The 13,008-nt window shown below is 42.1% G+C and overlaps 1 protein-coding gene across 1 annotated transcript; it reads right to left on the reverse strand.

Moving 5' to 3' along the window:
- Positions 1-957: 957 nt before the first annotated feature.
- Positions 958-1,572, reverse strand: LOC150063869 (translationally-controlled tumor protein-like). Its single transcript, XM_090331197.1, has one exon. It carries the CDS (start codon positions 1,530-1,532, stop codon positions 1,116-1,118), a length of 417 nt encoding a protein of 138 aa, XP_090187323.1. The 5' UTR covers positions 1,533-1,572; the 3' UTR covers positions 958-1,115.
- Between the last annotated feature and the right edge of the window lie 11,436 nt (positions 1,573-13,008).

Here is a 13,008-nt window from a genome sequence, read left to right on the forward strand (position 1 = left end):
TACAACAGAAACTCTACTTCCACTGACATTGCTCTATCTGCAAAGACTTGTTTGGTTAACATGTCGTTTATTCTTCCACAAGCAACTTCAATATATCTGCTTTTAGTTCTTGGAGGATTTCATCCAGTGAAATGGATACTGGATTTTTGCATTGAACTTCCCTCGGTCTTGTTCTATCTACTAAGAACATTTTTGTCTAAGCGGCGTACTTTATTCTTCCTGCTGCAACTTCACTGTATCTGCTTTTATTTCACCGTGGTGCTTGATCCAGTACAACAGAGACGGTACTCCACTGACATTGCTCTAACTGCTAAGATATGTTCTGTGTAAACGTAGTCATTTATTCTTCCTCATGCAACTTCAATGAATCTGCTTTTACTTCTTGGAGGATTTCATCCAGTGTAATGGGTACTGGATTTTGTCTTGAAATCCCTACAGCATTGTTTATCTGCTATGATCTTTTTTTGTCTAGCGGGGTATTTTATTCTTCCTCCTGCAACTTCACTGTATCTGCTTTTATTCAGCGTGGTGCTTCATGCAGTACATTGGAGACTGTACTACCACTGACATTGCTCTATCTACTAAGATTTGTTCTTTGTAAAGGTGGACATTTATTCTACCACAAGCAACTTCAATGTATCTGCTTTTACTTCTTGTAGGTTTTCATCCAGTGTAATGGATACTGGATTTTGCCGTTGAACTTCCTACAGCATTGCTCTTTCTGCTAAGAAACTTCTTGTCTAAGTATGGTATTTTTTTCTTCCTCATTCAACTTCAGTTTACCTGCTTGTATTTCGTCGTGGTCTCTGAACAAGTACATCAGAGACTGTACTTCCACCGACATTGCTCTTTCTTGTAAGATTTGTTCGGTTAAGATGGTCTTTTATTCTTTTTTTTTTTAGTTCAAATGCACTTTATTTTTAGACAACCTACATGACATGATTTTTCTTTTCTTAAAAAAACAAGGTCTCCACTCCAAATAAACCATGGTCAAAAGAAATGAAGTGTTCCAGATGACATCAGTCCCATTTGTCTTAAGTCCTGGTGTTGTGTGGATGACAAGCAGCAGCCAGTTATGGTAACAAGTGATAGATCCAAAGTAATTGCCCAATTCGTTAACATTTTTCCATTTCTAAACCATCCTTAAAGAAAATCATAAATGGGGGCACACCATCCTCACGGTAGTCCAGGAGAGCAACCATGCCATCTGGATTCATGTTTTCACCAATAAAAAACTGGTAATTATTGAAATTAGCAAGGATGTGCTTGATTTGCTCTGCAGCCCCTGTCATAAAAGGCTTTACTCTTTCAGGTTTCTGTTTTTCAAGTTTGCCTTTAAGTGATTTCATGTAATCTTTGATGTACTTTTTGTAGGCTTCCTTTGTGAAGCTGGTCTCCTGCAACTGATGGTTCATGACGATGTCCACACCTGTGACGACTGTGCTTTCGGTACCTTCACCCTCGGGGCCTTCGGCGGAGGCATTTCCACCAATGAGTGAGTCATCAATGTTACCCTCTGTCCTACTGACCATCTTGCCCTCCACCTCCAGGCACAGCCTGCGATCTCCCGGATCTTGTAGATGTCGGAGAACAGCTCATCGTGGAGGATGAGGTCCCGGTAGATGATCATGATGGCGCTGGCTTCAGTGGGAGCTCGGAGCAAGCGCGGAGCAGCCGGAGCAGCACTGCGGGGAGGGAGGAGCAGGCAGAAGAGCCCTGGTCTTTTATTCTTCCACAAGCAACTTGATCTAGTACAACGGAGACTGTACTTCTCCCGACATGGCTCTAACTGCTAAGAATTGTTCTGTGTAAACGTGGTCAATTACCCTTCCTCATGCAATTCAATGTATCCACTTTTAGTTCTTGGAGGATTTCATCCAGTGTAATGGAAACTGGATTTTGCTTTGAAATTCTCTTGGCCTTGTTCTATCTGCTAAGTACTTATTGTCAAAGGGGGTTATTTTAAATATCCTCATGCAACTTTAGTGTACCTCCTTATCTTTCAATGTGTTGCTTCATCCAATACAAGTGAGACTGAACTTCCACCGACATTGCTCTAACTGCTAAGATTTGTTCTGTCTAAACGTGGTCATTTATTCTTCCACATGCAACTTCAATGTATCTGGTTTTACTTCTTCGAGGATTTCATCCAGTGTAATGCATACTGGATTTTTGCATTGAACAATCCTCGGCCTTGTTCTATCTGCTAAGAATGGTTTTGTCTATGTTGGGTATTTTTTATTCTGCCTGCAACTTCAATGTATCTGCTTTTATTTCAGCGTGGTGCCTCATCCAGTACAACGGAGACTGTACTGCCACCGACATTGCTCTAACTGCTAAGATTTGTTCTGTCAAAACGTATTCATTTATTCTTCCACATGCAACTTTAATATATCTGCTTTTCCTTCTTGGAGGATTTCACCCACTGTTATGGGTACTGGATTTTGCCTTGAAATTAGTACAGCATTGTTCTATCTCCTCTGATTTTTTTTTGCCTAAGTGGGATACTATAAATTTCCTCATGCAACATTTGTGTACCAGCTTTTCTTTCATCATGGTCCTTGACACAGTACAATGGAGACTGTATTTCCACCGACATTGCTCTATCTGCTAAGGTTTGTTCTGTGTAAATGTGGTCAATTACCCTTCCACATGCACCTCAATATATCTGCTTTTACTTCTTGGAAGATTTCATCCAGTGTAATGGATCCTGGATTTTTGCGTTGAACTTTCCTCAACCTTGTTCTATCTCCTAAGAACTCTTTTGTCTAAGCGTGGTATTTTATTCTTCCTCCGGCAACTTCATTTTTCTGCTTTTATTTCATTGTGGTACTTGATCCAGTACAATGGAGACTATACTTCCAGCGACATTGCTGTACCTGCTAAGATTTGTTCTGTGTAAACGTGGTCAATTACCCTTCCACACGCAACTCAATGTATCTGCTTTTACTTCTTTGAGGATTTCATCCAGTGTAATGGATACTGGATTTTTGCGTTGAACATTCCTCAGACTTCTTCTATCTGCTAAGAACTATTTTGTCTAAAGCTGGTATTTTATTCTTCCTCCCGAAACTTCAGTGTATCTACTTTTATATCATTGTGGTGCTTGATACAGTACAACGCAGACAGTACTTACACCAAACTTGCTCTAACTGCTAGGCTGGTTCTGTCTGACCGTGGTCATTTATTCTTCTACATGAAACTTCAATATATCTGCTTTTACTTCACTGAGGATTTCATCCATTCTAATGGATACTGGATTTTTGCGTTGAATTTCCCTCGACCTTGTTCTGTCTGCTAAGAACGGTTTTTTCTAAGTGGGGTATTTTATTCTTCTTCCTGCAACTTCAGTGTACCTGCTTTTATTTCATCGTGGTGCCTCATCCAGTACAACGGAGACTGAACTACCTCCTACATTGGTCTAACTGCTAAGATTTGTTCTGTGTAAACGTGATCATTTATTCTTCCACATGCAACTTCAATGTATCTGCTTTTACTTCTTGGAGGATTTCATCCAGTGTAATGGATACTGGATATTTGCGTTGAACTTCCCTTGGCCTTCTTCTATCTGCTAAGAACTTTTTTGTCTAAGCGTGGTATTTTATACTTCCTCATGCAACTTCATTGTCCCTGCTTTTCTTTAATCGTGGTCTTTGATCCATTACAACGGAGACTTTCCTTCCACCGACATTACTCTAATTGCTAAGATTTGTTCTGTGTAAAGGTGGTCATTTATTCTTCCACAAGCAACTTCAATGTATCTGCTTGTACTTTTTGAATATTTCATCCAGTGTAATTGTTTCTGGATTATGGCCTTGAAACTCCTAGAGCATTGTTCTATCTGCTGACATCTTTCTTGTCTAAGTGGGGTATTTTAAATTCCCCCTGCAACATTAGTTTACCTGCTTTTCTTTCATCGTGGTCTTTGATCCAGTACAACGGAGACTGTACTTCCACTGACATTGCTCTCTCTGCTAAGATTTGTTCTCTGTAAACGGGATCATTTATTCTTCCACAAGCAAATTCAATGTATCTACTGTACTTTTTGTAATATTTCATCCAGTGTAATGGGTACTGGATTTTGCATTGAAATTCTTATCGCAGTGTTCTATCTGCTATGATGTTTTTTCTAAGCGGGTATTATAAATTTCCTCATGCCACTTTTTTGTACCTGCTTTTCTTTCATCATGGTCCTTGATACAGTACAATGGAGACTGTACTTCTGCCGACATTGCTCTATCTGCAACTTTTGTCGGTGTAAACGTGGTCAATTACCCTTCCACATGCAACTCAATGTATCCACCTCTACTTCTTGGAGGATTTCATCCACTGTAATGCATAATGGATTTTTTGCTTTGAAATTCCCTCGGCCTTGTTCTATCTGCTAAGTACTTTTTTGTCTCTTGGGGGTATTTTAAATTTCCTCATTTAACTTTAGTGTACCTGCTTTACTTTCATCATGGTGCTTCTTCCAGTACAACTGAGACTGAACTTCCACCGACATTGCTCTAACTGGCAAGATTTGTTCTTTCTAAACCTGGTCATTTATTCTTCCACATGCAACTTCAATGTATCTGCTTTTACTTCTTGTAGTATTTCATCCACTGTAATGCATACTGGATTTTTGCGATGAACTTCCCTCGGCCTTCTTCTGTCTGCTCAGTTGGTTCTGTCTAAGTGGGGTATTTTATTCTTCCTCCTGCAACTTCAATGTATCTGATTTTATTTAATTGTGGTGCCTCATCCAGTACAACTGCGACGGTACTACCACCGACATTTCTCTAACTGCTAAGATTTGTTCTGTCTAAACATGGTCATTAATTCTTCCACATGCAACTTCAATGTATCTGCTTTTATTTCATGGAGGATTTCATCCAATGTAATGGACACTGGATTTTGCCTTGCATTTCCTACAGCATTGTTGTATATGCTATGATCTTTCTTGTCTAAGTGGGGTATTTTATTCGTCCTCCTGCAACTTCAGGGAATCTGCTTTATTTCAGCGTGGTGCTTCATCCACTACAAGGGAAAATGAACTATCCCTGACATTGCTCTATCTACTAAGATTTGTTTTGTGTAAACGTGGTCATTTATTGTAACACAAACAACTTCTATGTATCTGCTTTTACTTCTTGGAGGTTTTCATCCAGTGTAATGGATACTGGATTTTGCCGTTGAACTTCCTACGGCATTGCTCTTTCTGCTAAGAACCTTCTTGTCTAAGAGGGGTATTTTATTCTTCCTCATTCAACTTCAGTGTACCTGCTTTTATTTCGTCATGGTGTCTGAGCAAGTACAACGGAGACTGTCCTTCCAACGACATTGTTCTATTTCTAAGATTTGTTCGGTTAACGTGGTTATTTATTTTTCTACAAGCAACTTCAATGTATCTCCTTTTACTTCTTGGAGGATTTCATCCAGTGGAAAGGATACTGAATTTTTGCATTGAACTTTCCTCGGCCTTGTTCTATCGGCTAAGATCTATTTTGTCTAAGCCTGTTATTTTATTCTTCCTCCTGCAACGTCACTGTTTCTGGTTTTATTTCATCATGGTAGTTGATCCAATACGAAATAAAAGCAGGTACACTGAAGTTTAACGAGGAAGAATAAAATAACCTGTGTAAACAAGAAAGTCTTCAGCAGAAAGAGCAATGTCGTAGGAAGTTCAATGGCAAAATCCAGTCCATTACACTGGACAAAAACCTCCAAGAAGTAAAACCAGATACTGTCGGAGGCTAAGGAGTTAAACGGAACATTGCAAAGACCCTCTAGCTTTGAGCAAACAGCACCTTGTTGAGTCATCTACACAAAACACTTCTCAGAATAACCACAGGATGTGGCGCTTGGGTTAGCACAACGGCCAAAAGAATAGCTTGACCCACCCCTAACCTCGAAACTTCCTGTTCTTGCTATTGCAAAAACTTTCCATCTCCCCCTCTACTCCCTTCCTCATACTCAGGGTATATAAACCCTGCTCTGCTTTCAATAAAAGAGACCTTGACGCGACTCAGACTGACTCTGTCTTTCTTTTTGCGCCTGGTCTTCTTTCTCTCTCCCCCCATTGGTTTTTCAGGAGGTGCCTCCTCGAGCCTAACGAATTACTGAACCCGCTGGACGGGTCAAGTGGTGCCCAACGGGGGTTCGAGGTACGGTGACCTGCCGGACAGCGTGGAAAATAGGGGCCCCGACCATCCAGAGGTAGAGACGCCCGAACTGCATCACTCGTGCACCGCGGGAAGTCTTGAGATGAGTCTTGCCGTCCCATCCACCATGGGCAAAACACTCTCGAAAGAGGGTTTATTCATAAAGGAGATGAAAAGATCACTTAGGGAAAGAGGAATAAGAGTTAAGAAAAAAGATTTAGTTAAATTTTTCTGCTTTGTCAGGGACAAGTGTCCTTGGTTAATTTTGAGTGGACCGGACATCCATCCCCTCACCTGGAACAAAGTGGGAAAAAATATTAATGATCTATTAATCAAAGAGGAAGACATTCCCGAGGCCTTCTTCAGCTTCTATGGAATTATTAGAGACATCCTAAAAGAGGCTGAGGAAGGAGGGGACGGTGCTCGCTTGTTAATTTTAACAGAAGATTATCTGACTGGGTCGCGACTCTCGTCACACAAAAATGAAAGTGACACCAAAGAAGTTGCTAGCTCTCAGCCCACTTCATGCACCCCATCTATAATAGATGAGCCTGTCCCCACAGAACGCCCCCTAACACCTCCTTTAATCCCTGATAACAAAAAATTCAGACCCCCTTCTGAGGATGGCGTTATGTCTAAAACAGATGCGCCAGCAAAACCCTATAAAAATATATATCCTGTTCTTCATAAAAGTTTTCCCAAAAATGATCGTCTCGGTCCCCCATCGGAGGTAGAATTAGAGGAAGAGGCGGCACACTATAAAAAAGAAAGATACGAACCCCCTGCCCCTACTCAGATTTTTACATCTACAGGAGCCCTAAAAACAAGGGTCCTTCAGTGGCCTCCCCCCCCCTTACCCTCTCCCGACTTCCCCGTCACAGGAAACGCCGGTATTATCCTCTGCCCCTTCTAGAATACAAGATCTCCTTAGAAATAAGGATTCCCTCTTAAAACAAGTAACAGAATAAGGGATGTACTCCATTTAAAAAGAGAATTACAAGACCTTACTTCACAAATTCAAAATTTGCAAGCTGATCTTGTTGAGGAGGCCTTAACTGTCTCCCACCCTGTATCCTCAAGCAATAGGTCTGTAAAAGCACCCCCGGCCTTGAGAAGCCACACTAACAAACTCAGGCATAGGACACCCGCCATCTCCCTCTCTTTTCCTGTATCACCCATTCTAGCTCCCAGTCTCAGGATCAGGAAAGGGAGGAAAGAGAGGTTGACACTACCGGGGAACAAGAGGGGGAACATAATCAGGACTCCTCTGCCTCTGAAGAGGAAGGGGATGTTCCAATAGAAGCAAGAAGGGACTCTCAAGCCATATATAAAAAACTTAAAATTAAACATATTAAAGAGTTATATTCGGCTGTCAAAACTTATGGAATTAATGCCCCCTTTACTTTAACAGTACTGGAGGGCCTGGAAGGAGAGGGACATCTATTGCCTCATGAGTGGCACAAGGTTGTACAATCTGTCCTGACTAGAGGCCAATATCTAACCTGGAAAGCTGAATTCATTGATAGGGCAGAGGCTCAGGCTGTCCTAAATAAAGAAAATCCTCAAATGGCTTCATGGTCTTCCGATAAAATCACAGGGAAGGGTAAATATGCCTCAGAAAAGAAGCAACAAGAACTTCCCTCCGGAATATTAAGTCAAACTGCTCAAGCTGCTATGGCCACCTGGAGAGCTGTGCCCGTTGAGGGAGCAGTAACCACCTCCCTTTCCAAAATTGTACAAGGCAATAATGAGCCATATTCTCAATTTGTTGCCAGGTTACTAGAATCAGCAGAAAGAATATTGGGCAATGTAGATACAGATGATGTTTTGATTAAACAATTGGCCATAGAAAATGCCAATGCAGCCTGTAAAGCTGCTTTAAGGGGTAAGACAAAAACCTTAGATTTAAATGGTATGATTAGACTTTGCAATGATATAGATTCTTTTGAACATAAAATTTCTAAATCTGTTAGTCTAGCCATTGGTGCTATGCTTCAGACCTAGACTCAGTTTCCTAGAAAAGCAGAACAAATACCCGGCCTTAAAGGCTGTTTTAGATGTGGGCAACTTGGGCATTTTGCCAGAGAATGCCCCACCACCCCACGGGGTGGCCCTTCCTTAGCTACAGCATAGACTGCTGCCTTTGGAGTGCCTCCTCCCGGTTTATGTCCCAGGTGCAAAAAGGGACGTCACTGGGCCAGAGATTGCAGATCCAAAACGGCCAGACCTTACCTGCGGTCCCGGGAAACGGGCTGCGGGCCCCGACACGGGGCCCCGTCAATCTGCCACAACAACAAATGATCCCTACAACCCAAAATCTGCCCTCTGTTCAAACATCTGTGATTCAGGCCTGTCCCGAGCCACTGCAGGCAGCGCAGGATTGGACCTCTGTTCCTCCACCACCAGGATTATAACCCCGGAAGAAGGGACGGTCATCATAGATTCAGGGAAGTTTGGGCCTCCTCCACCAGGGATGTTTTTTCTCATTATAGGCCGAGCGACAAGCTCACTAAGGGACTCTCAGTTATCCCCTCGGTGGTTGATGCCGATTATTCTGGCGAATTAAGATTTTTGGTCCAAACCTCCCAGGGTCCTCTTACCATTTCAGCGGGCCAACGCATCACCCAAGCCCTCCCTCTTCCTGTAATAGGACAATTCCCATATAAACATCTCCAATGCGGTAGCTCTACCCCAGGGTCAACAGACATTTTGGGTACATCAATTGACAGAGTCCCGACCAACTTTAAAACTTTCCTTGGAGGGAAAACAATTCATGGGCCTTCTGGATACAGGAGCTGACGCTACCGTCATAGCTCGACAACACTGGCCTGATTCTTGGCCTTTGGAACCTACTGCTACACACCTAAAAGGTATCGGACAAACTCAAAGTACACTCCAAAGTTCCAAAATCTTAAATTGGGCTGACTCGGAGGGAAATACTGGGACAGTCAAGCCTTTTGTAGTGGAAGGACTTCCTGTAAATTTATGGGGGAGAGACATAATGACACAAATGGGGATTATCATAGATAGACTTATTCACTTCTTAAATGTTACCCCCTTTATTTTCCTAAAAATACCATACTTAAACCCATTTCTGATGCTCTAACTGTCTTTATTGATGGTTCAAAAAATGGAAAAGCTTCATATGTTATTAATGGCAAGTCCTATTTTGTAAGTACTTTATTTAAATCTGCTCAGTTGGTAGAGTTGTTTGCTGCATCTTGTGTTTTTCAATTGCTAGGGGCCTGCCCTTTTAATCTGTTTTCAGATAGCCATTATATGGTAAGAGCTTTACAGGTTTTGAAAATGGTCCCTGTTATTCAACCTATTATGCCCACTTTTCACCTATTTTTTAAACTGCAGAAATTTATTAGACAACGCTCATACCCCTTTTTCGTGGGACATATTTGTGCCCATTCTGGCTTGCCTGGACCTTTAACTCGAGGCAATGAATTAGCTGATTCGGCCACCCGAACCATTGCTCTGTCCCAAACAGCTGATCCTGTGTCCCGCGCACTGGAGGCCCATGCTATTCACCATCTCAATGCTCATACCCTACATTTAAAATTTGCAATTACTAGAGAACAAGCAAGACAAATTGTTAAAAATTGTAAGGCTTGCCTAACTTTACTCCCTGAGCCCCATACTGGGGTAAATCCCAGAGGGCTTATACCTGGACAACTTTGGCAGATGGATGTTACCCACATCCCGTCTTTTGGAAAATTGAAATTTGTGCATGTTACTATTGACACCTTTATTGGATTTATCTGTGCTTCTGCTCACTCCGGGGAAGCCACCAAAGATGTTATAAATCACCTTTTATATGTCTTTTCTGTTATGGGACAGCCCAAAAACATAAAAACTGATAATGGGCCGGGATATACCAGTCAAAAATTTAAACAGTTTTGTTCCCAAATGAATATAAGACATATCACTGGGATTCCTTATAACCCACAGGGAAAGGGCCCATCATACGCTAAAAAATACTCTTACCAAACTTGCGTTGCAAGAAACATTGTATACCTTTAAAGGAAATCATAAAACTTTGCTATCACATGCCCTTTTTGTTCTAAATTTTTTAATTCTTGATAGTGCAGGTAAATCTGCCGCTGAACGCCTCTGGCACCCTTCCACTCAAACAGATTATGCCCAAGCCTTGTGGAAAGATCCATTAACAGGAAAAAGGAATGGCCCCGACCCAGTTATAATCTGGGGAAAAGGTTCAGCTTGTATCTATAATTCTAAAGAAGGGGGAGCCAGATGGCTACTTGAACGATTAATAAAGCCATATATGATTAATAAAGCCATATAATAAATTCCAGGGTGGTGCCTGAGAACAACAATGTTTTCTCTCCATAGATCATGAAAAAGAACTTTCCATCACCGTTTGGCTTAATACTGTGGATAGCTATGCTGCCTCCAGCGTTTGGAAACATCCTAACTTCAAGCAAGAAACAAACCTACCAAATATACAATTTTACATGGATCATTATTAATCAAGGAGGAGATACAGTTAATGCCACTTCTTCTATGAGTACCTCCCCGAATTGGCCTGACCTAATTGTTGACCTATGCATTTTGGCTTTGGGTGATGACCCCGTTTGGGGGACGCCCGATAAATTTTTTCCCCAGAAGAATCCCATAGATAACCCCAATCCAGATTATAATGGGCGAGTTGCTGCATGCAACTCACACGTCCTCCGTGCAGCCCACAGAGGACCAGACAGGCATTTATGTTTGCCCTGGAGATGTGCACAGAGACAAATCTTTAGGCTACAAATGTGGTTATCGAGATTCTTACTTTTGTGCTGCATGGGGATGTGAGACTACGGGAGATGCTTATTGGAAGACATCTTCAACTTGGGACCTAATAACTGTCCGAAGGGACTATCTTCCCAGTAATCTACAAAGCGCTCTTGGTGTTAAGACACAAGGCCCTCAAAAGAGCCTCTGTAAAGACCAATGGTGTGTTCCCCTTCACATTCATTTTACTGATAAAGGGAAAAATTACCAAAAATGGCAAAAAGCACCTGAGTGGGGACTACGGTTAAGGGCCTGTGACTCCATTACCTGGGGATGTAAAGACCCTGGACTCACCTTTAAGATAAAATTACTTAAAGAAATCCCTACTACATACAGGGCATCTATAGGTCCCAACACCCAACTTCACCACCCGCCAGGCCACTCATTACCTAAAAATACCCCGCCGTTTGTTCCCAATGTTTTAACCCCCTGTGACCTCTACAACATTTAGCACACTCTTCCAACCCACAATGCCCCTAGGCCCTAGGTCCTCTACAGATTTACTATGGGGCATCCTTAATGCCTCAGCCTCTGCTCTGTTGATAACAGAAGCTAAAAATAATGGGTCTATCGCCTCAGAATGTTGGCTGTGTTTTTCTGCCAATCCTCCATTTTATGCTGGGAGAGCTCTGTTTGGTAATCCAGAAATCCTTTCAACAGCCCCTCAGAGTTTATTTCAAAATTTACAGCTAACCCTTACTGAAGTTAGTGGTATGGGTACCTGCATACTGGGACCCCAAATGCTTCCCCCAGTAGAACTCCAATATATTTGCAATGAATCTCTGATTCTTAATGCATCTGTGGTAGGATATTTACTAGCTCCCAATGATACCTATTTTGCCTGTTCTGAAGGGCTTACGCGTCTTATACCTATATAGGTTTTAGAGAAAATAGAGATTATTGTGTATTAATACAACTATTTCCAAATCCGTATATCTATTCACCCGAGGAACTATTAAATTTTTGGGAAGAAAAACCTGCCCCTCATCATAGAACTAAAAGAGAGCCTCTCACCACTCTCACTTTGTCTGTGATATTAGGACTAGGAGCAGTCGGCACGGGTACTGGGATAACTTCCTTGTTTCTCTCGAAAGAAAATGCACAACAATACCATGCCTTAAATGCAGCCATAAGCCAGGACCTGGAGGATCTCAAAACAGGGATAGAACATTTAACGGAGTCCTTAAGCTCCCTGGCAATAGTCCTACAAAACAGACGGGGTTTAGATCTACTTTTTCTACAGCAAGGACTATGTGCTGCATTAAAAGAAAAATGCTGTGTTTATGTTGATAAAACAGGACTAGTTAAAGACAGTCTGGATAGGGTTACAGCTAGCCTAGAAAAGAGAAAAAGGGAACGTGAACAACAAGAATCTTGGTATCAAAATTGGTTCTCCAGGTCCCCTTGGCTCTCAACCCTCCTACCCTCCCTTTTGGGCCCCCTTGTGGGGCTTCTCTTGCTTATTTCTTTTGGCCATTGGGCTTTTTAGGGTCTTACACGTTTCATAAAAGAGCAAATAGATTCCGCTCTCCTGAAAAATTCAATCTCGGTGCATTATCATTGCCTAGAAGACCAAGAAGGCCCTGCTGGGTCTGTTGAGAACCCTCCTGAGAGAGGACTCCAGTTCCATAAACTTCTTACCTGTTAACCCCAGGGTAGCTAGAGAACATCCAATGACAGGAATAGTATGAAGCTTACCCTGGATGGCACAACATACAGAGGCCGTAGTGGCCGGCTCAACAAGGCATGTTGCCAGGAGTAAGGTGGCCCTCCATATAGCCTAAGACAGGATGTTCTCTCAAACAAGCTTTAAAGACTGTTTTTAAAAGGAAAGGGGGAATTGTCGGAGGCCAAGGATTTAAACTGAACATTGCAAAGACCCTCTAGCTTTGAGCAAACAGCACCTGGTTGAGTCATCTGCACAAAACACTTCTCAGAATAACCACAGGATGTGGCGCTTGGGTTAGCACAACGGCCAAAAGAATAGCTTGACCCACCCCTAACCTCGAAACTTCCTGTTCTTGCTATTGCAAAAACTTTCCATCTCCCCCTCTACTCCCTT

Source organism: Megascapheus bottae, chromosome 4 (genome assembly GCF_031878675.1).
Source record: "Megascapheus bottae isolate mThoBot1 chromosome 4, mThoBot2.hap1, whole genome shotgun sequence".
Taxonomy (NCBI): domain Eukaryota; kingdom Metazoa; phylum Chordata; class Mammalia; order Rodentia; family Geomyidae; genus Megascapheus; species Megascapheus bottae.